The sequence below is a fragment of the Penicillium paradoxum genome (assembly GCF_028828445.1).
Source record: "Penicillium paradoxum strain IBT 22861 chromosome Unknown utg000005l_segment0_segment0, whole genome shotgun sequence".
Taxonomy (NCBI): Eukaryota; Fungi; Ascomycota; class Eurotiomycetes; order Eurotiales; family Aspergillaceae; genus Penicillium; species Penicillium paradoxum.
Window position 1 is genome coordinate 2,911,720 of NW_026643183.1, and position 27,963 is coordinate 2,939,682.

Consider the following 27,963-nt stretch of genomic DNA (forward strand, 5'->3'; position numbering starts at 1 on the left):
ATATGTATCCGAAAAGTGAAAGCAAAACAGACGCGAGTGGGTATATAGGAGGTAAACGGCGACCTAAAAAAAATCAAACTTCGATATCAACCGTAATGCCCTCTCCTTCACTAGAACTATGTGCTTCATCCGAGCCAGGGAGTCGACTGCCATCTGTGAGGGTCGACAAAGGCCCGCGCCGCGTACGTTCTCTGTTAAGCTGATCCCTAAGCTTCTGATTCTCCGCATCGCGCTCTTCGAGTCGCTTGCGGGCACCACTGCGGTCTAAAAGGCGAGCTTCGCGCTCTTGTTTGAGTCGCTTCTCCAGCTCATGCAGCCTATGGATCCACTTTTCATCACCGCCATCCCAGCCGCTATGTGAGCTGCGTGTCCGTGGTATCATCGTCCCAGCATTGTTGTTGGCCAACGTGCTGCTAGAAGAGGAGTGAGAGGGCTGCGGGAGTCCGGTAGGATGGCGAGCGAGACCTTTCTCCAATCGAGATCTGTCAGTGCCACCGGTCGAGATGGATCGTTCTGCTAAAGAAGGGGATCGAGGCATAACTGCAGCCGCAGCTGCAGACGCAGGACTTTGTCCTCGGGAATTGGATTGAAGCAGGTTAAGTTCAGCTTTGAGAAGCCGGTTCTCACCGCGCAATTTAGACATCTCCGGCGTGGAGCCTGAGTGTCCGCGGCCGGATCGCATGTTTTTCACGGCCTCTTCGAGGCGTTCCAGTTTTTTGAATCGTCCATTATATGACTGTTCGAGTGTATTATAACGCTTGGTCAACTCGTAGTCGACACTCTTGATGCGAGTTTTGAAACCCGCCATCACCGTCTCAACAGTTTTCATTGCAAGCAGAAGGTTACGGCTGAAGCCTGGCCAGAACAAAATATTACCAATGACCTCCTGGCTCGGAAGATTGCCATTGATCAGACTGTTGGAGTGCGCCCAGTCCGGTCCGCAAAGCCCGGATAGCCTTTTCCAAAGGTTCAGGAATACGGTGTTGCGCTCGCTAAGTTGATCCTTGAATTGTTGTTCCAGCGATGCATATCTCTTGCGATCTTCAGTTCGCGCCTTTTCCAGATCTGTGATGCGGGAATTGCTTTGCGTAATTGTCCGAGATGCCTGCTGATGAGATTTGAGTGACGACTCAAACGACTGCTTGTCGGCTCGGCGCGCATGCCGTTCACGATCCAGAAGTTCCGAGAGTTTGCGTGACTCGAGTCCATGGCTTTCAAGCAGAGCGTCACGATTCCGAAGCAGTGTTTCTTTATCATCTAGCTGCGAGCGGATGCTCTCCAATTCAAGCGCAGTCGATTCGAGCTCCTTTTGCAGCTTCATGATATTGGTGATCAAGCTGGACCGACTGCCGCTGAGGTCGCCGAGAGTTTCTCTCAAATTATTTTCGAGGTCCATCAGCCGTTCTCGCCAGGTGGACGTTTCAATCTCCTGAGCCGAAAGACTCTTCTTCAACCGTCGGATCTCCTCCTTGGAAGCCGAAGCTTCACGGTTCAATTCATTCATGACACGTTGGACATCCTGCTTTTCCTTGCTCCCGACCACCTCTCGCTGGTGACGTTCATCTGCCAGTCGTTGCTCCAGCTCTCTGGTCTTCTCCTTTTCGCTGACAAGACTCATGTGGTAGTTCTTAAGGTCCGACTCGAGATCTCCAATGCGGATCTTATCGCCCTCTTGCTCTTCACGGAGGAAGGCAATCTCATTCTGGCTCGACTCGATTTGCACCGTCAGTCGTTGTACCTTTGTGTTGGCTTCAAAGAGGCTCTTTTCTGTAGACTCCATTTCACGATGAGTCTCTTCAAGCTCTTGTTGCACAGACTTGTAGGCGGCTAGGTTATTCTGTGCATCTTCCTCCAGTCGGATGATGCCCTCATTGGCAGATCGCATTTCAGCTTGTAGAACCTTGAGGCTTTCGTCCTGGGTTCTTAGGTCCTCATTCATGCGCTGGCACTCCACAATTTTCTGGTCGAGCTCGTCTCCAAGTGTATCCAACTCCTCCTGCGCCTCGGCCCGTAGGTCCTGGAAAGCGGCATCTCTTTCGTTTGCCATATGCACGGCCTGGTCTCGCTCTTGCTGCAGATTTTGCATCTCTTCTTCGGCTTGATCAACATCGGCCTGGTATGCCTTGTCAAGGGCCTCCAGTTCTGCGATGTAGTCCTCGAGTTCAGCTCGGATGGCTTGGTTCTCAAGTTTGAGGGTCGATACCTGGTCCCTGAGTTGTCCATTGCGGGCTTCAAGTTCATCACGGTCCAGGTCGCTGCGTGATATGCCCGTTCCGTCGCTAGCCTGAGACGATGGTCGAATATGAGAGCGTGAGGCAGAACGGTCAAAGATGCTATCTCCAGCTATGGATCGGCCCACATGACGACGTTCTCCGAGTTTCAAGTCTTCAATCTCCTGATAAAGACGTTCTTTCTCTCGGTTACGAGATGTGAGCATTGATGTCTGAGCACTCACTTCCTTCCTCAGTTCCGCATTCTCCTGCTTGAGAAGCTCCAGCTCGACAACAGCAGGGGCTTGGGTGCCATCTCGTGCGTATCCGAAATCCGAGTGTGTGGCAGAATACATCTCACTCCGCAAACGAATTGACTCATCTCGAAGTCTACGGTTTTCCTCCTCGGCTTGTTCACGCGCTGAGGTCTCTGCGTCAAGCATATCTTTCCACATTTCCTTTTGAATGATTAGTTTCAAGACGCCGATGGAATGATTTCCCAAACTCACTCGCTCTTCTCTAGCCCCTGCATCGGATTCTCCCGTACGATTATCGCTAAGCGACTTGATCATCTCGGCCAACCTTCGCTTTTCGCTTTCCCGTGCAATGGTTTCCGATCTCATGCGCTCAATCTCGAGTTCATAAGTTTCAACTCGTTCACGTAGGAAGACAATCTCTTCGTCTTGGGCCGAGTCACGGTCGCCATCGTCTGACCCTTCAGGGTCATGATTGACCATAGAGTCCTTGTCCGACTGCTGGTCTTTTACCTGCTTCTCCAAGTCTCGAACCTTGCGCCTAAGGCTTTGGTTATCCTTCGAAAGTTTGACTTTGTCTGATTTGAGCTCGACATTCTCCGAGATCATTTCCTTGATGCCCTCTTCGGATCGCTTATTTAGTGCCTCGTTGAGAAAATGAATTCGCATTTTCAGATCGAAGTTCTCCTTCGCCAGGCGATCAATGGTACTGCTCTGTTCCTTCAGGGTCAACGTCCGGCCACTTTTCGCAAACGCTGGAGTCGATGATCCTATTCGTTTCTCTGTGGATGCTTGGAAATCCTCTCGGAACCGATTTGCAAATGTGGTTGGAAACTGGATGCCCTTAACACGAGCCGTGATTGCTGTATCGATAGGGACATTGTTATCTTGTGGCTTCGCCTTTGGTGTCGCCGGCGCCGAAGTATCTTCATGATCAACAGGACCGGCACGAGAATTCGGCGAGCCTTCCTCCCTCAGAGTATCCAGAGCCCCCTCCACTGGACCAGGGAGACTTCTTTTTTCAAGTGGATTTTCTTCGCTATAACCAGAGATTCCAGATGCCATACTCCCAAGACTGGTTGTTCTAGCTATTTGAGCACGACCTTCGGCATGTAGGCTGCCATAGTTGTCAGATGTGGCGCCTCCCGTTTGAAGAGCATAGTCCACGCCCTGTGTGGCATCACTGTGGGTTGTTTCAGTGTTGGTGCTTGTGATCGAGGAGCGCGAGAGACGATTGGCTGATTGGCGGCTAGTGAGATACTTCGGTCGGCTGGCTCTGCGACTCCCGAATGTACTCTGGTCACTGAAAAAGTGCGACGTCCCGGGCGATAAGCTGCGGGAGGTATCTCGAAGCTTCGAAGGGGCCAGCTCTGATTCATTCCCCATGCAAAACTCAGATCCAAGATCCACAGCCTGGGGGATCTCCGCGTTTTCCGACGATGTGGATTGGGATCGACGTAGGGCTGCAGCTGCCGTAGGCGACGAGGAGAAGGGGTCAGGCAATGAATTTGACTCGGCTTCTGCGGGCTCAGCAGACGAGCCCAGATCTGGAGGTGTGTGATCTTCGTGCATTGTATTTTTCTCGGTTGGTTCTATTGGCTCTATGAAAGAGAGCTGTGAGGAGTCCTGTGTAGTACCATCATCCTTGGGAACCCCCACCAAATACGTATCATCCGCACCAACAGCAGGACCGGTCGCAGCCAGGTCGATTGTCGAGGGTTCGGGTAGGAAGCTCGACTCGATGTCCATCAATTTGCGACGCATTTCGTGCTCCTCAATTAGCGTTTGGTTGTTGCCGCGTTCGTGGTCGCCATTTTCGCTCGACGGATGGAACAAGCTACTCTCGTCGCGATCTGGAATGAAGCTGTGGTCTTCTAGATCCAGCGCGGATGTGGTGAATTCAGGGTCTTCATCCTCAGTGCCCTCGGAAGGGGTTTGCGCGTATTCAGACTGTGTTACCGAGATCGGGGGAATAACCCCCGGTGCTTCCTCTGCCATGAAGTATACAGAGCTGAGATCATTCAAAGTTTGATCTGGGGTCTGGAATGCCGAGTGTGTCGGAGTTGTAACCTGAGACATGACGAGTGTTGGGTCTCCACCCGGTTCGATCGGCGAATGAGCGTGCGTGTCTGGAAGGTATCTAGTAGAGTGGGAGTAGCAACGAACTACCTATGTAGGTACTAGGACGACTAGGTAGAGAGAGTACGGAGCACATGAAGTAAAGAGGATCGCTGGCAAGAGCTGTAGAATTTATTTACGTGTCAGGCAGGAGCCATATGACTTGTAGGAATCAATTCACGCGTCAATAAATAACAATGGTATCCGCATCACCCCCAAGCTATTAAAAAAGAGTAATCCCAGGTAATCCCAAGTAATCCCAAGTAACCCCAAGATATCGTTATAAAAGTATATACAGGTTCGTCCTCAGAAGCTGGCGCCGTTTACGACACAGCCGGTTCCTCGTTCTCCTGAGAGTTGTTGATGTTGGAGGCGAAGATTTTCTCTTTAGAATTGATGGCATTGCGGAGAGAGTCAATGTAGGTGCGGAATTTGACAATCTCGCGCAATAGATAGGCTGATTTGCGTTCCCAGTTCACCATGGATTTGGCAGCATTGGGGTGGCGTGGAGAGAAAGCAAGGTTCATCGCAGCACGCAATTCATTGTGGCGGGTAAGATCATCTTCCACATTCTTCACATAGGCCTGCAAGGCCTTCAGTTGTTCCTCCTCGGTCAGGTTCGAGGCGACCATACTCTGTTGCGGTGGACTCCAATCGCTGATGGTGACCCGATCCGCAGGAAGTCGGGGTCGCACGCCCTGTTGATCCATGGAGCTTCGGATGGAGCTTTGCATACTCGCCCTGGCGCCCGATGAAGGTGGTGGGGATCGATTTTCATCCCCAATCAGGGCACTGTTGATGACACCGTCACTCCACCCATATTCAATATTGCTGATGCCTCCGATAAGGGGCTCTTTGGACAATCGCGCGCTCCAGTAGTTGGCCGTGGAAACAAATTCCCGGACAATCTCAGACGTTCCAACTTGGAAGAGATGGACTGCCCCAGTGGGCAGGCTCAAAGCCCAGACATAAGGACGGGATTTTGAGTATCCGGGCGATGGAAGGGCACTGGCGATGGTCTGGCGCAGCATAAACTTCCAAAGCTCTTCCGCATTCTCGGTCCAGTTGCCGCCACCGACCACAATGCCTCCTGGCTGTCTAGTCTTTTGGCGCATTGACTTGGTGGGGCTGTTGAACGAGAAAAGGCGCATCCAACCTTGCTGTATAACCGCAAAGCAATCGTTCCAGTTCCGATCCTTGGCCCGTTTGTCCACCGCATCCAGGTGATGCTTATGCTTCAGGCTGCCCTCCTTGGCCCACGGAGCCCCGGCCAGAGCCAATGTGTCGTCTTCGAGCAGAGGGGTTGTTCGCTCAGGTTCCTCAAAGCTATATACCGAGGCTGCAGAATCCTCTCGGATGATGGCCTGGCTCAGGGCATTGGCAAAACCAATGGATTGTTGGTACTCACCGCGGGGGAAGTCTGAGCCAAATGAATCCACAGAGGCCGAAGTGAACTTGCCTAGGGAATATTTACTCCACGTACTGGATCCAGTCGGGCTCCAAACAGATGATTGATCGTCTAGGCTGGTGCGACTAGACCCCATCATCGAGGGGGGATAAAGCCTCCCAGCCCGGGAGCGGGGCTTGGATGACCACCGTGCAGCTCCGTGGTTTGAATTGGCAGAACGGCCGCGGGGAAAGATGTCAGAACCACTCTTGCTGATTGTGCTGGGGCTTCTACGAAGAGTGCCGCTGGAGGGTCCCAAAAAGTTGTGGGACGACATACGATGTATCTCTCGTTCTGGCTGGGCACCGAATAAAGGCAACTTTTCCTTCTGAATTGACGTGTAGAATTCTTTGAGCACAGCTTCAACCTGTTGCTCCCAAGCCCTCACTGTTCCGGTAAAAGGTGTATTGACCAAAGGACCGGCATCATGGAGACCACCATGCTCATGATCCAACCCCTCTACGGGGTTAAGTTTTTGCAAAGTTTGGAATCCTTCAGGTGCAGCATCCATTGCCACTCGGTGGATAGTGGGCATAGTATTTCGGACAAATTGTGATTTTGTCATCTTTGAGTCGATGTCGGCCAAGTGCAGATCAGTGTTTAAGAGCAAGATAGAATAGCAAATTGTATGGACAACATCGGTAGCTTTGAAGCCATGACTTGGGTTGCAATCACACCATCTAGATGAAAAGGCATCCAAAACACGATCCACTTGCTGCGTTTCTCCTTTGAGCACCAACCGATCACAGAGAGCCCGGAGAGAGGCGACAATATTGAGGTTGGACCAGTTGAACAGCTGCATGTATGCTTCCCGGACCATTGCCCGATCGGGATCTCCCAGCCATGCGGCAGCAGGCTCATTGCCCACTACCTGATCCTGGCTGTCGAAGAGCTTTTGAGCTTGTTCGCGGTCTAATGCCGTGGGACCATATTCAATGGCATCGCCAGGTTCATTGTCTTGGGCTGGATCAGGCTCTTCCTGTTCGATGAGTGGTGTGTTCACAGCGGTGTGATAGTGCGATGCTGTTGATATGGAGTCCACAGGAGATATAGCATCCATGGGAGACACTGGGTCTACAGGCGACTTTGATATATTGATCTGAGGAGCATCTGCGTGTGATGTGATGCTGCGAGAGAAATCCTCGACCACAGGGGACAAGGTAAGAGAAGCGGCAACACTCTGAGACATTTCCTGCATGGCAGAGTCTGTGGAGATTTCGCTGCCCGAGAAATCTTTCTCGGCGGATGAGGTAGGAGCTAAGGGTATGGTTCGGGAGGAAACTTCTTTTTGAGCCTGCAAGAATTCCGATTGTCTGTTAGCCTCGCCGTCCAAATTCTCTTCGTCGAGATAAGGATTCATGAGTTGTCGCAGGCTGCTCACTGGACTTGGGGCTGGCAATGCATCCATAGTCTGTGGTGCAAGGTGCTGGGGAATTACAATTGGTGGAGGTGCATGATCAGGTACTGATCGCTTCCTTCTACGGAAGAAGGAAGATTTCTTGTTCACAACCTGATGGGGTCCTGTGCGGGCGGAGGAAGGAGAAGCAACTGCAGGGGTCTTCGTTGCATTCAGACTGGTCGTCGTTTTATGTTCTTGTGATACATCATATACACTTGTTGTATCTGCGGGGAGGGGAGCTGAGGTCTTGGATCCAAAGACACGCCGGAAGAAACCCGGCCTTTCTTTCGGGTTGGTGGGAATGGTGGTAATTGAGATTGGTTCTGGTGGAGGAAAAGCCGGTTTGTTGTAGGATATAGTCGGACTAGGAGCAGGGGGGTCCAACGATCCCGCGATGGCGGCTGTGTCGGTAGTTTGGAAGTCATCTCTCTGTGGGTTTGTGTTGGTGTTCTCAGGCTGAACCTTCCGGATTAGAGGGGCTTGGGCGGATTTCATACTATTCCGTCGCGAGGCTACCGGTGTGCGCGCGCAGTCCTGGACCTTTCGTGGCCCCGCTGGCACACTCGGAGTGGGTGCCGCATCATGATCATCGTAGAATGGTCCTGCCGGCACACTCGTGGAGGGCGCAAACGCTCGTTTTGGGCCACAATCAAAACTGGCTGAGCGTCGGTCTAATCCTTGATCCGTTCGTGCTCTGGGAATTGTGTATGTATAGTCCACAGCGGACGCTGAGCTCCCCTTGCTACCTTGCCGAGCGGTGTTCGATCGTGGTATAGTGCCGGTACCACCCCGTGAGCTTCCCACTTGTCTCGGCGTTGTCTGGTGATTGGAACTACTGTTGCTGCGTTGGCCCTGGGCCGCTGTGGCCGTTGGGTAGCGGGCCGTCGCATCTTCAAACCCGTAGTCTAGTTCTGAGGACATTGACGAGGAGAATGTGTGGCCACGGTATCGGCCGTGCGAATAAGACTCTTGCGAGTAATGGCTTTGGTGGTCTGTTTCAAATGCTGAGTTGAAGAGCCGGTAGTCGTCTAGAACAGATGAACTGGGGGCAAATTGATCGAGCGAGAGAAGCATGTTGTCAACAATGGATGTCCGTGTAGCATGTTGCGGGGATAGAGACAGATCATGCGGGTCTCGATCCTCTCCCGACTCGCTGGTTCTTGGGGGGTTGTCCATGACATCTGGGAAGGCATCGCGGATGGACGGTCGACTTGGGTATCCACGCTTGGAAGGCTTGTATCTTGCGGTCTGGGAGGGGGGCGTATGGGGGAGGGGAGTAAGCTTCCCGTTGCTGGGACATTCTTGCGCTATGAAACAATGTTAATTATTGTTCTTTTCTCGGGTTTTCACGCGAGGGGAACGGGATCAATTGCTGGAGATCCACCGTTGGGTATACTGCGACGTACCCGGTATGCGCAAGGCTAGACCAAGCAAGTGACTATCCAGTTTGACTTAAATGAACTGGGTCATTGCAGCAAGGGTCAAATAGTCAAATAAAACAAAAAGTGATGGGAGGAGACACGAAACCGGGGGCGGGACGAGGAACGAACTCCTGAAACTCGGACCTTGGAACTTTTTCAATAGATTTGTATCTCAGTCGGGAAACAGGGGAAATCTTGCCGGGAGACTATATCCTGACCTGCCCACAGAGGAAGATGGCAGACTCAGGGGTTTGTATATTACCCATAGTGATATTGATTTTTCTTCTATATACTCCGTAATACGTTGCCAATGGTTATCTACTGGTGGAGTACTGGGTGGAGTCTTCGACTTCCGAATGGATGCAATGAAGCGATAGGTAGGGAGTATACGGAGGATACAGAGGATATGAATGATTTGAAGTCAAACCCTACATAGAGCTCTCATGGCAGACTCTGTATCCTCAGGTCCTTCTAAGGATCGAAGAAATGGGAGTCTCTGTCCGCTGCAAACTACAGAGCACGTCGAACGAACCACTCGGTCACAGACACTTATACCCAACACGTGATCTGGATGACATAACCTCCCACCTGGTCACAAAGCATACAACAATCCCGACTGCATTGTGTATGCATCGAGATTCCAGTTCTCTGAGAGAAAAAAAAGGGTCTTCGATCATGAATCCCCATATCTCTGCCCCCCGCCAACATGCCGGCTCTGCCAACTTCGGCTCAACACCCGCAACTCGCGGGTCTGGCGTTCGCATGCCGCGCTTCTTCAAAAGGTAGGACCGGAGTCGTCGACGCGAAGGAACGATTACTGATATGGAGCTAGACTCTTCAAGTTCCCTCAAATGGATTTTGAGATGGCAATTTGGGAGATGACCTCATTGTTAATCGCACCCAAGAAGGTGTTCAAATCGATATACTATCATGTAAGTTCAGACTAGGTCTGCCCTCGATCTATACTGACCAGAATCTAGAAACGTCAGTATCAGTCTCTTTCTATTCTCGCTTGCTTCTACTAATCCCCCACTAGAAACGAAGAATACATGGCACCGACCTGATCCATCCTTCACCTACCTACTATCATTCTTCCTCCTCCTCACAGCCTTTGCCTGGGGGCTCGCTTACACGCCAAGTTTCGGTGCAATCATACGCCTGACTTTCCTCTTCGTATTCATGCATTTCATCGGCTCGTCATTGCTGGTCTCAACAATAGGATATTTCATCATTGGCCGTATATTCGGTCCGAACGGAGCTGCCGCCTCTCTGGCCGGTCTACGAGGCTCCCGTAGTCGAAGACGGGGCGCGGCACAGGGCCTGTTTACACAGCCTGGAGAGAAAGAGCAATTAGAGTTCGGATATTGTTTCGATGTAGGGACTACGCCAACGCTTCACGTCTCCACACTACTAACTTGAACAGGTATCCAACCGGGCCTTCTTCCCTCTCTACCTCCACCTCTACGTCGTGCAATTCCTCCTCCTACCGCTGCTCACCCGCAGCCCGAGTAATTTCCTGGCTACTTTCCTGGGAAACTCGCTTTATTTGTCCGCACTCATCTACTATACCTACATCACATTCTTGGGGTACAATGCTCTTCCCTTCCTGCACAATACGGAGCTTCTGCTGGTGCCCATTCTCATTTTCGCCATTATGTGGCTAGTCAGCTTGATAGCCGGTTGGGGCATCGTCATGCAAGGCCGCAGCGTCGAGGGGTTATTCTGGGGGGTGTAGCTAGTATAGGCATACAGAGCATACAGATCAATTGCATAAATCTAGTTCTTTCCACCCTTCTTAGGTTTTCCCAAAGCCGCGGCGCGCATGCGATCCTCGCGCTCTTGAATGGCACTAGCACGCTCCTTGGCCTGTTCGTCCTTTTCCTCCTTCTCTGCCAACTTCCGCAGGCGTTCTGCCTCACGCTTCTCGCGAATGACGGCAAGACGAGCCAGATCTGCCTTTGCCTCATCGGTTTTACCCTCGGCGTGCAGCTTCTGGTATCGTTCGCGGGCCTGCTGAGCCTGAAGAGCCTCCCGCTCACGTCGGGACAACTGCGAGATATCCTTGACCTTGGCGGGCTTCTTGGGTTCGGCAACGGGCTCAGCTACGGTCTTTTGGGTCTGCGAGCGGGACTTGGCGGTGTGGTTGGGGTTGGCGGGGAGCTCGTCGTCGGACTCCTCCGAGTCTGAAGGGGGCAAATCGCCGGGTTGGGCGGGACCTTGGCCTCGCTTTTTCAAAGCGGCTGCCTTCTTCGCTTTGGCGGCTGCGCGACGCTCCTCGCGGGTACCGGCGGTCGTGGAGGTCTCGACAGGCTTGGACTCGTCCTCACTAGACTCCTCGGAGCTTTCATCGGAAGATTCTTCGTCGGACGATTTGATCTGGTCTTCGGGTTCCTAGAGAGAAATTAGATATTGCAAGTTGGAGGGTTGTTTGGAGGTTCTTTACCCGCCAAAGACCCATTTGGTTACCATCTTTGTCTAATGGTTGGAGATCTCTGCTGAAATGCTTGCCTCCTAGTTCTGATCAGCCTGAGACTTTTGCATGTGTCGCACACAACATACCTCCTCGAGAGGGCTTGGAGAACTTTCCACCACGACCGCGGGGTGGCATATTGATTAATGTTGGGGTTTTTGTAAAATAAAAAAAGGATTCCAAGTAGGTTCTATCGAGGATGGCTTAGGACTGAGGTCTGCGCACACAATGAATGGAGGGGCAAAGCGGGGTGGGGGGCAATAGGGCCTGCATGCTCCAATCGACCAAATCGCTAGGGGACTCACCTGGAGAAAGGCGATGCGAAGAAACCGAAAAAAAAGTGGATGGAACGAAGCAATATGTGGGTCGTCAAACCACAACTCGCGGATTTCCAACGGACCCTATATATCGTACCTAGCCTCTAGCTAGTCGACCACGCATATATGTGCCATCTCTGATCTTTCTGCCCAACGTTGGAAGCCTCCAACTTCATACTCACTACTGACCACGGTCTAATCGCCTAATATGATGGCCTTTTCTTATGTTAGATAATAAGAGATACGCAGAACCCAGCGATTTCATAGTTCAAGGTGTGAGTATGAGGCTATCGTTACGTTAGACGAGACGATACTCTTAAGCACTTGGCAGTTGATAGGAAGTTAATAAAAGTCCATTAGAAAGTCCATTAGAAAGTCCATTGGAAAGACAGATTAGAAGTAGTCCATTGCGACTTTAAAAGACTATTAGCGAGAGGGAAGCGCCTTCACATGACTAGCCTCTTAGCATCAACACTCTTCAGCATGAATGTCGATGTCTCCCCCAGGGGACTCTGACAGCAACCTCGACCAATACTGCACCATTCGACTCGCCAGTATTGTCCTTTTACTCAGCTACTCTTCGACATATCGAAGACAACCTATCAAGGGCCGATTCAACAAGACAACCCTTCTATGGTTTAGTCCGGTCTATGGGTTTACTTCCAGTGTGTGAGAGGGTGAACCCACCTGGTCGTCCCGGGTTATCGGGTTTGAGGAGAGTCTGAACTTCGAGTGCTGTGTGGATGGGTGTGCGACGAGATTTGCCACCCGGTTCCGATGCCCACAGCATCAGTTTGATGTGTATGGGCTGGGCAGTCCATGCACCGAATTGGAGCGGCTTTTCTCCAGTCCGATTTGACTACAAAGGCATTGACGGGACCACCATTCCAATGGCTATTGGACTCGTCTGTTCATGTGCCACATTGACGTGTGGAAAGGAAGCCGGGACGGGTTACGTACTCATGTACGTTGCCATCATATGAACGAGAACGGTCGAGGTCGTCAACCTCTGACGTACCATTCATAACAATAGAAGAAGAACTGGATGCCTCTATGTACATCCCGGTGTAGGTATCTATAAAAAAGACCGTAGAACTTAGTATGGAATTTTTCTCTATCCCTGATAGGTAAGTATAAAACTTGTTCTTCACCCATACAATCATCTTTCAGGCCCTATTACTCCCTCTACCTTCGCCTTTATCTTCTTCATCCATCTTTATTTCCCCTCCACCCCTATACCACTAGCTGCAAGTGACAGAAGATTGGGGCATGCTCTATGCTATCCACAGAGGCCCTATGAAAGGGTCATCATCACCTCCTTCCATCATCTTTATTGCCAAGAATGTTTCGATGCGCTTGACAACTATCGTCCGTTGTATACTTCTTCTCTCTTTGATGCCAAGCAAGCATCTAAATCATGTGCCTGGGGGCAACCTTCAAAGTCCTTGCAAGATCCTAACAGTACATACCTTAATCATCTCGGGGTAAGAAGCGAGTTATTAAGGATATGCTCTGCCGAGTACGCGCTTGCTTTACGCCACATTCCAACTATATTGGGCGAATAACTTCTGTGGTCTACATAACATCAACTTATATGCGCGACACCATATAACGGCTGTCGCCATATATTCAAAAAATAAGCCCAAGTTACAGCCTTTGGAACTCACGAGCTAATGCCTAATAGGTTAGTCAAGTTGTTAGAGTCTGCGGATATAGACATCAAAATACGTGATCATGATTGTTGAGAAAGCTATGAGGTATGCATCAAGGCCCCTAACGTAAGTGAACACCTCAAAAGGTTTTAGTGATGATAATAACCAGCACTCATGGTGAGAGATAGAGGGTCACTGAAGGAAATACCCTACCATTACCACACCCTCTCTCTATCATATTTGAACTACGCCGGATAGAAATCTTCCAAGTCCCGCCATCTGGCTGTATTGTTTCACAAGCAGGGCAAACTTATTCGGGTGATGATCCATAGACAGGCGATGCACATTCTAGTGGAAGAAGAACGTCGTGGGCGCCTATGCCGATTACTGCACGGACAGTGACTGCCACACCCGAGTTCAATCAGGCAGTCAATATTTCTACATACCACCGCACTCACATTGACGGCATCTTCAATAATGAGTTTCACATCTAGCATGGCCCAAGGTACGCATTGAGAAACATCTTCAGGGATAGTCCTAGCCTCAGTGGACACTGACGGAATTTTGAAGCATCTGTTACCAGAGAGCTCAGTGACTTATTCAGAGATAGCTCTTTGAATAGAAAGCAAAGATTGTCTTATTTATGCTTATATTCTGTTTTAAACGAGAGTTCATCACGTGTACAAATAACATCTCAAGTTGTTATTTATACCGAACCGTATAGTTATAGAAGTTATATCTCTTCGTTCTCCTCAGGAATGTTGCCACACTTTCAAATATTTCCATGGCCCTAGCAATCGCTAAGTTACGTCCATTCTAGACATATACCTAATGGTAACCCCGATGGTCCAAGAACCTATCAAGTCCTTATAACGACTATCCGAACCCATCCCTGGATTTTAGACATGACCTAGCGTTATAGGATGCTTTCCCTACTATCCACTACTACAACTCCTACTCTAAACCTCCAGGGCTACCTTGGTATCACACCCCGTGGACGCATTTATTTGCTAATCGTGTAAACAGCAAGTGCATTGGAAAACTATGGGCAAAAACGTGGTCCTGTTTTTCTGCTTTTGTCTGTTTCTGTAAGCTCCAAAAAGTTCACTCTGATTAAGTCTAGTCATGCTGGAAGTGACTAGACCTTTGCGGCAAAGTCCGAAAAAAAAATAATTGAAAACTCTTCCCTTGTGCAAATTCCCAATTCCTATATCATGTGTCGTGAAAGATGATTCTTCTGCAACTCTTAGTATGCAGACTGCTTGGCGTCAAGATATTCCTGATCACTGGCATCAAGAACATCATATTCTTCGTCAGTCAAGAACCCAGTGTCAGTGGAAGCATCATCCAGAGTCAGGCTTTCAACATCCTCTAAAATGTCACCTTCGGAGGAGTTGGACAAGGTAGGTGCCTGGGGCGCGGGAACCTCGGCTTGGTGAGTGCTCGACTCGGGGGATTCCTTCTCCAGTTTAGGGAAGATCATACCACTTCCGGCAACCTCCGACACAACAGGGGAGGTCTCGCTGGTGGTGGTTGCCGCCGAAGTGGTCTGCACATCGACATCGCACCACAAACGGTGACCGATAGCTACACCATTAGGAAGTTTGAGACGCCAGTAGGAGATAGCAGAACCCTCATGGTGGGGGGTGCGCAGATTGACGGTAAAGTCAGCACTCTCGCCGGGTTCCACGGGTGCGAATAGCTTGTTGCTTTCCATGGCCGAGCGAATAGATTCAACGCTAGATGGGTGGCAGAGATCGACGTTGAACATCTTGTCACCACCGACGAAGCGTACATCGCAGCCAATGGGCCATGCGGCAGGACCGGGATTGTAAAGAGTCCAAGTCTGATGGAACATGGTGTTTGGTGCCATCTTGGTACCGTCAGTGATGGTGTCGCGAATGAAGAAGGCCTTATAATCCGACACATCCGAACTATCGGCTTCGGAATTGGGCTTGCTCATGAGTGGTTGAGCCTCAACCTTTTCTACAGGCTTGCTAGCTTCCACTTCAACGGGTTCTTGCTCCTCGAACTCGACCTGGTCAGCCACTCGGGTGGGGGTACAAAGTTGGTCACCCAAAGCGACCGCTCCACCCGAGCCGTTGTCACCCACAGTGCTCACAGTCACACTACGGACAGGAGTTTTGAACTTAACCAATGGATGAGTGCGGTTGTGATGATCGGTCGGGAGGGCCTCGCAGCTTGCACAGAAATCGGTGTCGTCGCAGACAGCGCACTTGTATCGAACCCCGTTGATGTAGTTCTGGGCGGGTTTATTCTTGCATAGAGGACCATCACAGAATATGCCATAGTGGATTTCATGTTCCCGAGCCTGTTCACCGATAGTATCGTAGACTTGCACGAATCGATGACCAGGATGGCTGTCAGAAGCAGTCAAGATGCAAGAGGGGCAGAAGTCCCAATCGGGGCACGCCAGGCACTTGTGACGAACGCCAACGATGCGCTAGAGAATATTAGTCAGGGACCCTCACATTATTCAGGTTAAGTAAATACCTTGTCACATCCATCACAGATAGCGGCGTGTCGAAACTGGCGGCCAGGAAGGCAGCGAGAGGTGATTAGATTCTTCAAACAGAAGTTTCGGTCAGATCCAAGCTGGAAGGTGTGACCGGGGTGATGGCCATGTTTGTTTCTGAGGAGACAGCGAAGGCAAAGATCATAGTCCTCGCAGTCATTGCACCGGACAAGATTACTTTCATCCGCTTCTGTAGGTCATTAGCAAAGAGAAAAGCGAAATAGGGGGGAAAAAAGGGGCGAACCTACCGCGACAGCATCCATTGCACACAGGCTTGTCGTCACCTTGCACGGCTGCGTTCGAACAAGCTGATGAGGCCACTGGCTCTGCAACTGACTCCTGAATGGGCTCCTGGACCGAGTCGGGGATGTGGACTACCGGCTTGGTGATTACCTCGCGCTGAACCTGGGTGGGAAGCAGAGGTTTAAACTCTGGGAGGGATTGATCTCGAGGTGCAATTGTCTCAGTTGTGCTATTGGTGACCACGCCATCTTTGACTGTTCTCTTGATCAACCAGTGACCTTCGCCGCGGCAAGTTGCACCGGCACCGACACACTGTAGACACAAGTCATAGTCCCCGTTTTCGCAAATGCTACAGTGGTAATGCCCATTTGCAATTGAGCGACCACAGTGGTTGCAGTCAATGCAGAACATTCCGTTGGGGGAGTTGTGAGAGATGACGGGGAACTGATTCCTTTCTTGGTCCACATCAAAAGTGCGGTAGCGAGTTTGATCAAGGGCCAACTGTTTCTCGCAAGTGGGTTGAAGAACTTCGGCCGAGTCGATGAGCTGAGGAGCTTGAACCGGCTCGACGAGAGGGTAAGTGTTGGGGGGTGCCGGAGGACTCAAAACGGTTTCAAGATAACTGTGACGAGAGTGGCTGACTGACTCCGTCGGCACAGTGGATTCTGATGGTACTGGTGTGGGTGCCGATGTGGTGGGGGAAGTGAGAGTAGTAACCTTGATACGGAGCTTAGACTTGGCCTTGGCAGCTCGGTAAAGTTGCTTGTAGACTGCGATGTTGTCACATTCCAAGCGAATGTAAGAACCGGCACTGTCAGAATAGCGTTCCAGAATGACGTTGACATCCGCCGGAACGCCGAGGAGGGTTCGAAGCTAAACCGGAACAATCAAGTCAGCTTGTGAAAACAGTACGTATTATTTTGATAGAAAGTAGGAAGATTATATTCAAGGACATCACAAAAACTTAATCTGACGATCGTTGGAGATAAGAAAAACGGGGTCGGACTAGAGGTCCGGTCGGAGCTTGAGCTTGAGTGGAGACTCACCATCTGGGGGAACACCTGAGCCTTCAACTCCTTCAAAGGGATCTTGAAGCGACGGTTACTGTCATTGTATAGTACCTTGACAGTAACCAAGTGTTCTGGGCCCGGATGAGACGGAGCTGATGGGGTTGCCATGATGTATGATGATTATGAAGGTGAAGGGGTGGATACACTGCTGTAGATAAGGCAGCAGTATTGAGGATATGGGGGAAAGGACAAGATAGCTGTAAGGTGTACGATCAGAAACAGATGCTAGAAGAGAAAATGAAGATGACTATGATGAAGAAGGGGGAAAAGAAAGTGAAAGGCAGAAGAGTCCAGGAAATAAAGAAGAGGGGAGTTGTACAGAGCCGTCGAATTGAAGGGAAAAAGCGGAGAGACCGGTCAGCTGCCTGCGGACTCAGTTGGAAGGCGGTGAGGATGATTACCTAAGATGGCGTCAATTGGAAGCCTGGAAGCCTGGACGCTCGGGGTTGCCAAGACACCGCAGATGGGCATCTATGTCTGTGGTTTATGCATTCGATCTAGTTCATATCCAAGGAACCTGATTATAGGGAAATCGCTTTTATTTTTCGTGTCATCAAAACATCCCTCGAGAGGGGCCAGAAGTTCAAAAATAGAAAACGCAAGATATGAGGTCATGCACTGTCAAATGGTGAATGCAGGACGGGATTCGATGGCCCGATTGGATGGGATTGGAAGGCTAGAATCATAGATGAGTTCCAGCCTGGAAGTACGAATGTGGCGGAGGGGGGGTTGCGGAGACATGAGGGGGATGGAAAACGCTCAAATGCATCAAAATCCAGATCTAACAAGGGCCAAGAAGAGTCATAAAAACCAGGGGAAACAAACGCACTATTAGGAGAGAGCGAAGAAGAATAAGAAAGAGAGATAAAAAAAAAACAAGCTGGGCTAGAGAATGTGTGGATGCAAATTAGAAAGAAAACGAGAAAGTGAACCAAAGACCCCTGCAGATCCTGGAGAGAGCTGAAAGGAGACTGAGACGAAGAACAACGTGGAAGAAGAAGCAATGAGAGAGAAAATTAAAGGAAAATGAAGGCGAATGTCAAATGGAGAAGAAAAAATGAAGAAGCAGGATTGATCATTCGTCACTGCCCATAGTACTGGCCAGAGTGTTGTGGGTAGTAGAAGGTCGTGCCTGGCGGCGTCATCATCCCACCCATGCCGACCACACCCCCAGGCCCGGATCCTGGTCCTGCGCCTGGGCCGTACATATTATTGGCATCATAAAAGTAGACTGTGCCACCAGATTCATGGGCAACGGTACCGGTACCAGACTGAGAGGGCTGCTCGCCAGCTGGATATGGCATCGTTGGTTGTCCCGGGAAATGTGGCATGGAAGCCCCGGGACCAACGGGTCCATTATAACCCCCATAATCAGGCCCTGATGCCGGGTAATAGATGGCCCCCGAAGGATAACTTGTGGGGTAGAAGCCAGGCTGTTGGTAGATGTACGGTTGGAAAGGCGGTGCGTGGATCGCTCGCTCCGGAATCTGTGAGAGCGGGGTGGCCGAAGGCTGACTTGGTGGGCCATGTCCAGGCAGCTCATGGCCATGAGGGCCATGCACCGGAAGAGGAACCTGATGGTGGAAAGGCTGCTCATGTTGGGGCTGAGGCGGATTGAAAGAGAAAGGGAAAGTCGCCGGACTTTCAATGTCCGCGACAGAGACGGTCTTCTGGGGACGAGGTTGGTGCATGGGAATCGGGGCGGGGCGGCTTTCGCGATAGGCAGGGTGAGGAAGGGTCATGGTCACCGCAGGCCCATATGGTGGGATCCCGACAGGTGGACGAGGCGGAGGGGGAAGGCGGACAACAGGCTTGGGGTCCGTGGGAATTATGGGCCTAGAGTAGACAGACCCAGCAGGTGATGGCCAGCCATCCTGAGAAGGTGGCATGCCAAAAGACGATCGGCGACTGACGACACTCGGAGTGTATGAAGAATTAGGGTAGTAGCTGGGACGTCGTCCGGTGTACCAACCACCGCCACGACCTCCTCGACCACGAGAGACTTGGTTGGGCCGCAAAGCGCGGGGGATGAAGATGAAAGAGCGTTCAACGGAGGGGAATATGTATCGGGGCGGCTGGCTGGGAAGAGAGATCCGTACCGGTTTGTCCCGTCGCAAAGGGGGTCGATGTTGAGGTAACCGGGTGTGGAGCCTCTTGGGCACAGCAGAGAAATGTACTGGACTGGCCATGCCGGGCAAGGAAACAACGACAGGGACATTGCCAACCAATGTTGTACTGGAAAAGGACCGGTTAGGCGGGGAGGATCTCGGAGCGGTGGGAACAGATGGGCCAGGGTTAGGCATCACGGATGGTGTTGGGCGTTTCGTTACAGGTCGATCGTCTCCAGCCACGGTATCGTGAAGGTCGTGTGCCCACTGTCCTCCGCCGGAATCGGGCTTAGAAGATCTAGTTCATATCAGTAACGAGATCAGAGATAGAATAGAGCAGGACGTACCTGCGCGAGTTGCCGTCTACAATGAGACCATAGGGACGGGACTTGCTCTTAAGCCGATGACCGTTGTCCGTGGATCGTTTGTCATGAAGGAAGAAGCTGCCGCGAGTGGGGACGAAAGATGGGTTCAGGTTGGGCTCCCGTTCTTTGACATGCTTATCATTCTCGCGACGCTTTCTGGAAGCAAGGTTGTTGCGATTGCCTTCTGCTGGCGGGGCGGACGGCGTTCTGCCGGTCTGAGGCTCCCGTTCGTTCAGGTTGTCGAGATGAACCTCTGCAACATCTGAGACCTTCATACCGTTCAACATTGCCTCTGTATCCGAAACCGTCGTTTTAAGTCCGCATTTCTCTGGTGATGTCGAGCTAGGCCGTGTGAATTTATCCAATCCACCACCGTAGACCTTGTTCAACGTAGCCACCTCGTCCTCACTCTCCTCGCTGACTTCTCCATCTGCATCTTCATCCTCTTGGTGACTGTCGGCAGAGCCTTCGCTCAAAGAGTCGTCTCCCAAGTCCCCAGGCATTGAGCCCTCATCTTCACCATCTTCCTCCCGTCTCTTTCTGCGACTGGCCCCGATATGACGTAGACGAGGAGCCATGCTGAGGATGCAAGGGATTAATCACTTTAAAGTGCTTGAATTTGCCCTGCTGATACAAGCTTGAATGAATGTTTATCGGAGCGGGGTTGACACAATGAATGGGATCTGGCGATGGTGGCCGGCGTTGAGCAAGGACGTTAAAACGGTGGAATAGCGAGTGAAATCGAGAAAGATCAAAATATCAGAATGGGAGCCTAGAAGAAGTAGGAAAGACGCCTTGTGCAACAAGGCTAACTACTATGAATGGAAAGAATAAAAGAACAAGGGGTAAGAAGAAAGGAAATGCAGCCCAAGAGAGATGAGAAGCACAGAGAGGGAATCAACTTCAGAGAAGGGCATGACATCGCGAGAGACGTCAGGCCCGATCGGGCCTAGCCCAGGCGGTGAAGCCATTTCTGCCAAGATTGGGCCTAGAATTGTTTACTCAATTGGGTTAGTTCCGGGCAAACTAAACATGATGGCACTACAGAGCACTTGAAATTTGAAGGATTTATGATACAAAGTTGGGATTGTGAGGTGGAAAATTTTGTTCGCTGTTCATTTTCGATTCCTGACGTACTCAGCCTTGGGCGGGTTGGTCTGCAGGTTGGACGGTGTGGTATGTCGTCCTGGAAGTATACATGCATTTTCTTAACCATAAGCCGTTCCACCAGAATGGTGGATTAAATGGCCTGTGATATTCGAGAGACGGGGTAAACACTGAAGATTATGACCCAAAGGTCCTTGGTAAGTTACAAGGCAGATCATACAGGCAGTGTGATCTTAATGCTACCTTGACTGCAAATTGTTAATGGAAATCAACTGATATACAGCGTGTAGGATGGTTGAATGGTCGTATAAAAAGGCCGCAGATGACCCTCCGAAGCCGCAGATGGATAAATTAGTCGAAGGTAGTCTTCTGACCTTGGCCTTCAACAATGGCACCACTGAGCTTCTGCACAGTTTCCTTGGAGTAACGCGACTCATCGATGGAATCACGTCTCTTCTTGTGTCGAGGTCGTTCTCGGGATTCGCCGTCGACTTCGGTGATAGCAGGTTCATCCTTCTTCTCAGCGTCCTTGCCAAAGCGCTTCTTGTAACGTGTTGATGCATCCTCAGCAAACTCCATTCGCATACGACGACCCATAAGCTGGTTCACCCAAATCCTTTGCATCCGAGGCTTTAGCTTCTTTGACTTTTTCTTTTCGGACGCCGAGTCGGAGTCACTGTCGGAGGAATCCTCTTCCTCATCATCTTCCTTGACCAGCATAAATCCTCTCACCGCTGCTTCCGCGGCAGCGAGTTCTTCAAATTCAACCCAAGCATATCCCTTGCATTTGCCTGAGTCCTGGAAGGTAGCCATATGCACGTTGGTGAGCGTTCCGCATTTGCTGAAGTTTTCTTCGAGGTTTTCCTTGGTCACGTCGAAGCTGAGGTTGCCGACGAAGATTCGCTTGGATGGAGGATGGCCGGACTTGGCTGCAGCCGCACCATTCTCTTGGGCCTCGGATTTCGCAGGACGACCTTCGTAGCTGTTTGCATCCTTGATAAGCACACGGCGGCCAGTCATGAGCTGTTCGCTTAGACCAATTGCTTCTTGCAGTGACTTTTTGTCGGTGAAGTCGACATAGGCAAAGCCTTTGTTCTGCGCCCGTCCGTATCTTTCGGGGCCCTTGGGCAGGTGGATTCGAGTAATAGATGACTCAGAAATATCCGAGTTGGCCGTAAAGAACATGCGTAGCTCATCCCTGGTCACAGTGAAAGAAAGGTTTCCAATCCAGATACCATATTGAGACCGCTTGCCCTCTGTGTTGTCTTCATTGGATTCGGATTTGCTCGACTTGCTGGACTTGGGCTTTTCATCATCGGCTGCGTCACTTGACTTGCTCTTCTTTGCTTTTCGCAGAGCCTTTTTTGAGACTGGTTCCGGCGCGGAAATATCAATCTCAAGCTCAGGGCCGTCCTGCAGCTTGCGCTTCTTTTGACTAACGTCGGCGACTTCTGCCATTCTGCTGAAGATGTGAATGGTACGATAAGATCTCAGAGAAAAAAAAGAATGGACAATTTGCGAAAAGGTTGAAACTGGCCTCGCGAAGAAACCCGATTGATGATAATTTAATTTTTTTACGGCAGTCCGGACCCGCCTCCCACGCATTTCGTTTCTTGGCGCGATCGCGCAGGGCGACCACATCCCCTTCGTCTCTTCATCCGAACTTCTTTCAACCATACACCATGGCGGAACCAAACGACAACCGGTCTATTGCTGAAACTTTGCTAGATGCACCAACCTCTGCGCCTGTGCCTACAAAGCAATCCGTCCGATCTTTCAAGTACGAGCCATCACAGTCGACCCATGAGACAATGCTGACTCCCCTCCTCTCTCTCTAGGAAGAAATATGCCAAGCTCAAAGTCAAGTTCGAGCTGGGAACTCGAGAAAATGAAAGCCTGATTCGGGAAGAACTGCGTATAGAGGATCTGTCCAAGCGCATACAAGAACAAAACGAGTATGGGACTTGCATACACCCCCCTTGTATGAACTGTGCTAATACTCTGTGCTAGTCAATTGCTTGAGGTTCTGCTTGAGTTCAATGAGAGCCTGCATGTTTCTCCCGACATGCGGTTCGACCTGACCCTGCCAACCGACCGTCCCTTGCTCCCGACTCCCGAGCAGGAAATTGCGCCTTTGATCAACGATGCAACACTAGCACAACAAGCATGGAAAGAAGCCAAGACTGGTTTGGCTGCTGGCAGCATTGATAAAGGTGCATACCGTACGATTGAAGACAACATCAAACTGAACAAGGCGTTTGCACCAGCCCACCAGTACAGCACTCTGTCACAAACCCATCAGATCAGTCCAGATGCTATTGCGAAGAAACCCGATAATGACTGTGAGCGCAAGCTTGGATACTTTACACCCGAGCACGAAACCGAATATTACCTTGCCTTGGACGCCAAGCTGGGTGACGAGGCAGCTGCCACGCAGCTGGCACGCATCCCAGATCGCCCTACTTTTGCAGAGCGTGAGCGTGATCTTTCTATGCGAAATCCCGCATCGGTTTACAATTGGCTGCGTCGCAATCAACCCCAGACTCTGCAGGATAATGAAATTGCTTCGGAAAAATCGGCATCCCGTCCTTCAAACCAACGCTCGTCCAAACGAGCGCCGGCTCAGCGTAAAGATGAGGATATGTACGACGAGGATGGAACAGAGACCCAACCTACCCCCAAGAACAAGCGCAAGCGTGAAGAGGACACCGGGTATCGACCCAAGGGTGGCAGCAGTCGCTCAAAAAAGAAGAAGGAGGATCCCAGTTCCAATGCTAGCAAAGTGGCCAAAAAGCCTTGAGCAGTGGCTTTATAAAGGGAATTCATCTTGTGTATTACTACCGGCGTTGACTTGATTCACTGGCTTTGAATGGCGCATGACAGGTCATTGGCATTTTTAATTTGAGGTTAATTTATGAACGTGTAGCCTCTATGTCATATATTGGCAACTCGAATCCCTCGATAGATATATGTAGTGTACAATATACATCGTACTGCTCGGCCTGTAGATCTCTCGATAGCTACCGCTATAGTGGATATATCACGTGATGTGACTTTTCTTCTCTTTAACATTTGTCTGGACACTTCTTCCCATGTTGCAAGTCAACAGCAATTGCCCATAAACAAAATCCTTCGCAATGGCGATTACCATCCTTCCCCCAGTGGTAGAGGAAGCTGCTCCCTACCAAATCGATTCAGATGACTCTATGTCTGTGAGTTCCGATGAGGACGTCGAGATGACGGGCGTCTCTCGGCCTCACAAGCGACCTCGTTTACAGGGAAATTCGAATATCGGCGCAGGAATTGTCACACCAGGAGAAGTGGTCACAGATGATCCGCAATGGATGAGGTTGGTGTACCCTTCAAGACTGCCCTAAAAGCGCGGGGTTGATATCATTACTTTTTTTTCCTCTCAACACTAACAATTTGCAGAGGACACGGCACCTATATGAACCCGCTCTCAACATCTATCATTGCTACCGTTGCTGGTACCGTTCAAAAGACCAATAAGCTACTCTCCGTTCACCCTATGCGCGCCCGCTATACCCCCGAGATTGGCGACCTAGTTGTTGGTCGCATTGTCGAAGTGCAATCACGGCGGTGGAAGGTCGATGTTGCCGCACCCCTACTCGCCCAGCTTCCTCTTTCCGCAATCAATTTGCCCGGTGGTATTCTGCGTCGACGAACAAGCGCCGACGAGCTCCAGATCCGAACATTCTTCAGCGAGGGTGACCTTGTAGTTGCCGAAGTGCAGAGCGTGCACCAGGATGGCGCGGCGTCACTACACACACGATCTCTGAAATACGGAAAGCTGCGCAACGGCGTGTTTCTTGCCGTGGCCGGAACTGGAGGCAGCGGGGCCTCCAGCTCTAGCGTTAAGGGTGGTGTTGGGGCTGGGTCTTCGGCTGTGGGCAGTTCTCTGGCTGCTCCTGGAGGTTCTGGTACTGGTGGTGTAGTACGGTCAAAGCGGCAAGTATGGAGTGTGCCTGCTGCCAATGGTGGTGGTGATATCAATATTGTTCTCGGAGTGAACGGATATATTCATATCTCTAAACATGCCGATGGGGCCGAAGCTGCATCCTCGACTACGGAGAATGTTTCCATTACGCGCATGGAAGAGATGGTCTCCAGTTCGATCTACTCTAGCCAGAACGACGATATTTCTCCGAAGACCCGCCGAGAGATTGCGCGGTTGACACAGTGCATTCGCGTGCTGGTACAGAATGGAGTGCGTGTGGCTGAAGACACAGTTATGAGTGCCTATGCGGCTAGCCAACAGGTGGATCTGGAGATTGGAGACGATGAGGACGAGGAAGATGAATGGCGACAGGAAGGCCGCGAGTATCTAGAGGGCGTCAAGGCCCGACAGATCATCGAGTTGGTGAGGCAGAAGCTGTAAACTTGTCCCGATGACCTATCTTTTTTTTTTACTCGGATGTATGATAATGATACCCCTCAAACAAACAAAAAAAAGGGAATACTTTAGCACCGGATGTTTCTTAAATGTCAAAGTCGATGTCAAACCACACTACTGATCAATCTCTCATAACCGAAGGGGATCTTTTGATCGGTCCTGGATCTGCTTTCCTACATTGCGAGAGACCTTCGGCATCCACAGCGAACGGCTCTTCAGTAACTATTAGGTAGTCGTTGTGGGGTTGCACCTACTTGTGCTGCTGGCAATAAAGTGCAAGATAGCTTGTATCTAGGATCTGGATGTCCAATATCCCGAAGGACATGCATGTGGCCCAACCAAGCTCCTGGCAAAGCAGGGTTGACCGGGCCACGACATCAGCATGTACGACATGTAAGTACCACTTTGGCACAGTCACAGATAGTTGGGCATTCGTACATGCGTAGGTAGAATTGTCACTTTCACTCTACTAGACATACTAGAGCCGATGATTCACAGAGTCAACTAGCAATGCTCATAGTATGATATTGGTCGCGGATCGGCCAAGTCCGCGTGAGAAACTGCTACACGGAGTAGATATCGAGGTCTTCACCATTGGCCGATGTGTGAGAACCTATGGCTTTCATCGACAAGTGGAAGCCTCTGCCGTCAGTGTCAGTGCTGTGGACTAATGCAAGCCAATCATATATACCTCAGAGAGGTAGCCAACCAGGTGGCTGGATTTTGTAAGAAACATCCGATGCCCGATGGGAGAATGCACCTGGGAGGCGAACAATGCAATTCGAAGTATCCAGGGTTCTCTTCGAGACATCTCGAGAGAGAAACAATCAAAGCATCTGAATGTGATTGGTGGAAAGTCCTCCAATGTCCTCACAAAGAGAACAGCAGACAAAGAGACGAGTAGACAAAGAGGCGAAGTACTAAACCTCAAACAGAAAACATGGGCTTACATACGCAGTCACCTGCCTGATCGAGTCTATTGTTTCTGCTCTGCTCTTTGTTCTCTTTGTTCTTCTCTTTTTCTTCAACGAACTCGGTTCTTTGGGAGATCATGCCCGATTATTTAAATTCTTTGATTCTTTCTTATTTCCTATACTGTTCGGTGCCCATAGGGTAAAACCTACTTTTCTTGCATTACTCTTTCTACTGGCCTCGGTAATTCCTTCTTCTTTTGCTCTGCCCTCGGGGACTTGATTCTTTTATATCTATCCTCTCAGCTCTCGTCAACATGCCTGATCTCCGCCGTCAGATCTTCGAGAGTGGCAAGACCGTCTCGCGCAAGGCGGCCTCCCGTGAAGCATCCCGCACCAACTCCCCCGCTAGTTCGAAGCCGAGCTCGCGTCAAGGCTCTCGCAATGCCAGCAGAGCTCCTTCGGACGAAGAAGATTCGGGCTTCCTCTCTGACGAAACATCCATGAGGTAGATTTCACATATCCCCTCCCACTTTCCTGTCCTTTTTCTTGTTTGTTTTTTTTTTTGCATCTTCACACGATCCCCACTTCCGTGGCGGGATGATGTCACCATATCTCTTGACAATCAACGAACTAACCAAATTTGGTATAACAGCATCGGCTCTCTCGATGATGAGAACCCCGAACAAGACAATCCCGACTGGGAACAGGAACTCGGCGATCGTGTTCAAGAAATACTCGACCGCAAGCGCAGCAGTGTGCAAGGCCGCGAGGAGGCTTTGCAAGCTTTCTGCCGCCTGACCAAGTATCATTACGCAGTCGAAGAAATCCACGCCGTGGTTGGAGACCTACTGGCTGCATTTGAGCGAAGCGTCCGCACTGAGATTAGTGTGCGTGAAGCCACTCTTGGTTTGCGCTCCATTGAGTTGCTCGTCGTCTCTGCCTTCGACAACACCGTCTACGAAAACACCGAGCCCTTGCTCACTCGCACCATCCGCGACTCGGCATCGCCTCTTGTCAAGACAGCCGCCATTAACTGTCTCGGTGCATGCACTATCTTTGGAGGTGCCGGAGAGGATGGCATTCTTGAACAGATGGGCTTTTTCCTGGACATCGTTGCCTCTGATGGCCAATCCATCGATGCCACAGATGACCCCACCGTGGTGACTGCCGCAATTCAGCAGTGGGGATTCCTCGCCACCGAAATTGATGACTTTGAAGAAGAAAGCGAAGAAGCTATCCAGATCTTCATGGACCAGCTCGGCAGCTCTGACTCCGTTGTGCAGATCGCTGCAGGCGAGAACATCGCCCTGCTCTATGAGAAGAGCTACAGTCCTCAAGAGGACGATGATGATGATGATGAGAGCATGGGCTCCAATGAGGACATTGATGAACATGTACACGAGACCACAACAGGGCCCAAGCTTATAAAGCGGTACAATGCCTATCACAATACCCCAGAGCTCGAGAGCCAGCTGCAGAACCTGGCTACCATCCACGGCAAACAAATCAGCAAGCGCGATAAGAAGTCTCTCCACAGCAACTTCGCCTCGATCCTCACTACTGTTGAGAATCCCCGTCGCGGTCCTCGCTACAACACTGCCATCGACCAAAACACCAATCGCCACTACGGCAGCACGCTCACTGTCAAGATCGGCCGTCACGGAGCCATGACCATCGACCGCTGGTGGAAGTGGATGCGCCTCACTGCTCTGCGTCGCATCCTACAGGGCGGATTTTCCGAACACTATTTCCAGGGTAATCGCGCTGTGCTCAATAGTCTTCCTGTCATGATGCGTATGGCAGACCAGGGTCACGGCTCAATGGATCGCCAGAGCGCACGCAAGGCAGCTAGGATGCGCAACTCACGTCGCTGGGCTGCACAGCAATCCGATGATGATGATGAGTAAATGATACAATC

General features: G+C 50.8%; 9 protein-coding genes across 9 annotated transcripts; 4 read left to right on the forward strand and 5 right to left on the reverse strand.

Annotated features, from left to right (window-relative positions):
• Positions 1-73: 73 nt before the first annotated feature.
• On the reverse strand, positions 74-4,543 carry N7457_006075 (putative anucleate primary sterigmata (ApsB); the record flags this gene model as incomplete). Its single annotated transcript, XM_057177119.1, has 1 exon — positions 74-4,543. The coding sequence occupies one exon, from the start codon at positions 4,541-4,543 to the stop codon at positions 74-76; it is 4,470 nt and encodes a 1,489-aa protein (XP_057031421.1).
• Positions 4,544-4,905: 362 nt separating this feature from the next.
• N7457_006076 (Sec7 domain protein) lies at positions 4,906-8,604 on the reverse strand (the record flags this gene model as incomplete). Its single annotated transcript, XM_057177120.1, has 1 exon — positions 4,906-8,604. One exon carries the CDS (start codon positions 8,602-8,604, stop codon positions 4,906-4,908), a length of 3,699 nt encoding a protein of 1,232 aa, XP_057031422.1.
• Positions 8,605-9,524: 920 nt separating this feature from the next.
• On the forward strand, positions 9,525-11,036 carry N7457_006077 (unc-50 family protein; the record flags this gene model as incomplete). Its single annotated transcript, XM_057177121.1, has 6 exons — positions 9,525-9,631; positions 9,682-9,781; positions 9,830-9,833; positions 9,886-10,223; positions 10,273-10,580; positions 10,649-11,036. The coding sequence occupies 6 exons, from the start codon at positions 9,525-9,527 to the stop codon at positions 11,034-11,036; spliced, it is 1,245 nt and encodes a 414-aa protein (XP_057031423.1).
• Positions 11,037-14,534: 3,498 nt separating this feature from the next.
• N7457_006078 (ZZ type zinc finger domain protein) lies at positions 14,535-17,245 on the reverse strand (the record flags this gene model as incomplete). Its single annotated transcript, XM_057177122.1, has 4 exons — positions 14,535-15,752; positions 15,803-16,014; positions 16,073-16,940; positions 17,114-17,245. 4 exons carry the CDS (start codon positions 17,243-17,245, stop codon positions 14,535-14,537), a joined length of 2,430 nt encoding a protein of 809 aa, XP_057031424.1.
• A 974-nt stretch (positions 17,246-18,219) lies between these two features.
• On the reverse strand, positions 18,220-20,188 carry N7457_006079 (uncharacterized protein; the record flags this gene model as incomplete). The annotated part of the gene is made up of 2 exons (XM_057177123.1): positions 18,220-19,543; positions 19,593-20,188. The coding sequence occupies 2 exons, from the start codon at positions 20,186-20,188 to the stop codon at positions 18,220-18,222; spliced, it is 1,920 nt and encodes a 639-aa protein (XP_057031425.1).
• Positions 20,189-21,068: 880 nt separating this feature from the next.
• Positions 21,069-22,175, reverse strand: N7457_006080 (putative RNA binding protein Rnp24; the record flags this gene model as incomplete). The annotated part of the gene is made up of 1 exon (XM_057177124.1): positions 21,069-22,175. The coding sequence occupies one exon, from the start codon at positions 22,173-22,175 to the stop codon at positions 21,069-21,071; it is 1,107 nt and encodes a 368-aa protein (XP_057031426.1).
• A 224-nt stretch (positions 22,176-22,399) lies between these two features.
• Positions 22,400-23,517, forward strand: N7457_006081 (uncharacterized protein; the record flags this gene model as incomplete). The annotated part of the gene is made up of 3 exons (XM_057177125.1): positions 22,400-22,497; positions 22,556-22,672; positions 22,728-23,517. The coding sequence occupies 3 exons, from the start codon at positions 22,400-22,402 to the stop codon at positions 23,515-23,517; spliced, it is 1,005 nt and encodes a 334-aa protein (XP_057031427.1).
• Positions 23,518-23,854: 337 nt separating this feature from the next.
• On the forward strand, positions 23,855-25,116 carry N7457_006082 (exosome non-catalytic core subunit RRP4; the record flags this gene model as incomplete). The annotated part of the gene is made up of 2 exons (XM_057177126.1): positions 23,855-24,066; positions 24,150-25,116. The coding sequence occupies 2 exons, from the start codon at positions 23,855-23,857 to the stop codon at positions 25,114-25,116; spliced, it is 1,179 nt and encodes a 392-aa protein (XP_057031428.1).
• Positions 25,117-26,359: 1,243 nt separating this feature from the next.
• On the forward strand, positions 26,360-27,952 carry N7457_006083 (IFRD domain-containing protein; the record flags this gene model as incomplete). Its single annotated transcript, XM_057177127.1, has 2 exons — positions 26,360-26,550; positions 26,698-27,952. The coding sequence occupies 2 exons, from the start codon at positions 26,360-26,362 to the stop codon at positions 27,950-27,952; spliced, it is 1,446 nt and encodes a 481-aa protein (XP_057031429.1).
• Positions 27,953-27,963: the final 11 nt, after the last annotated feature.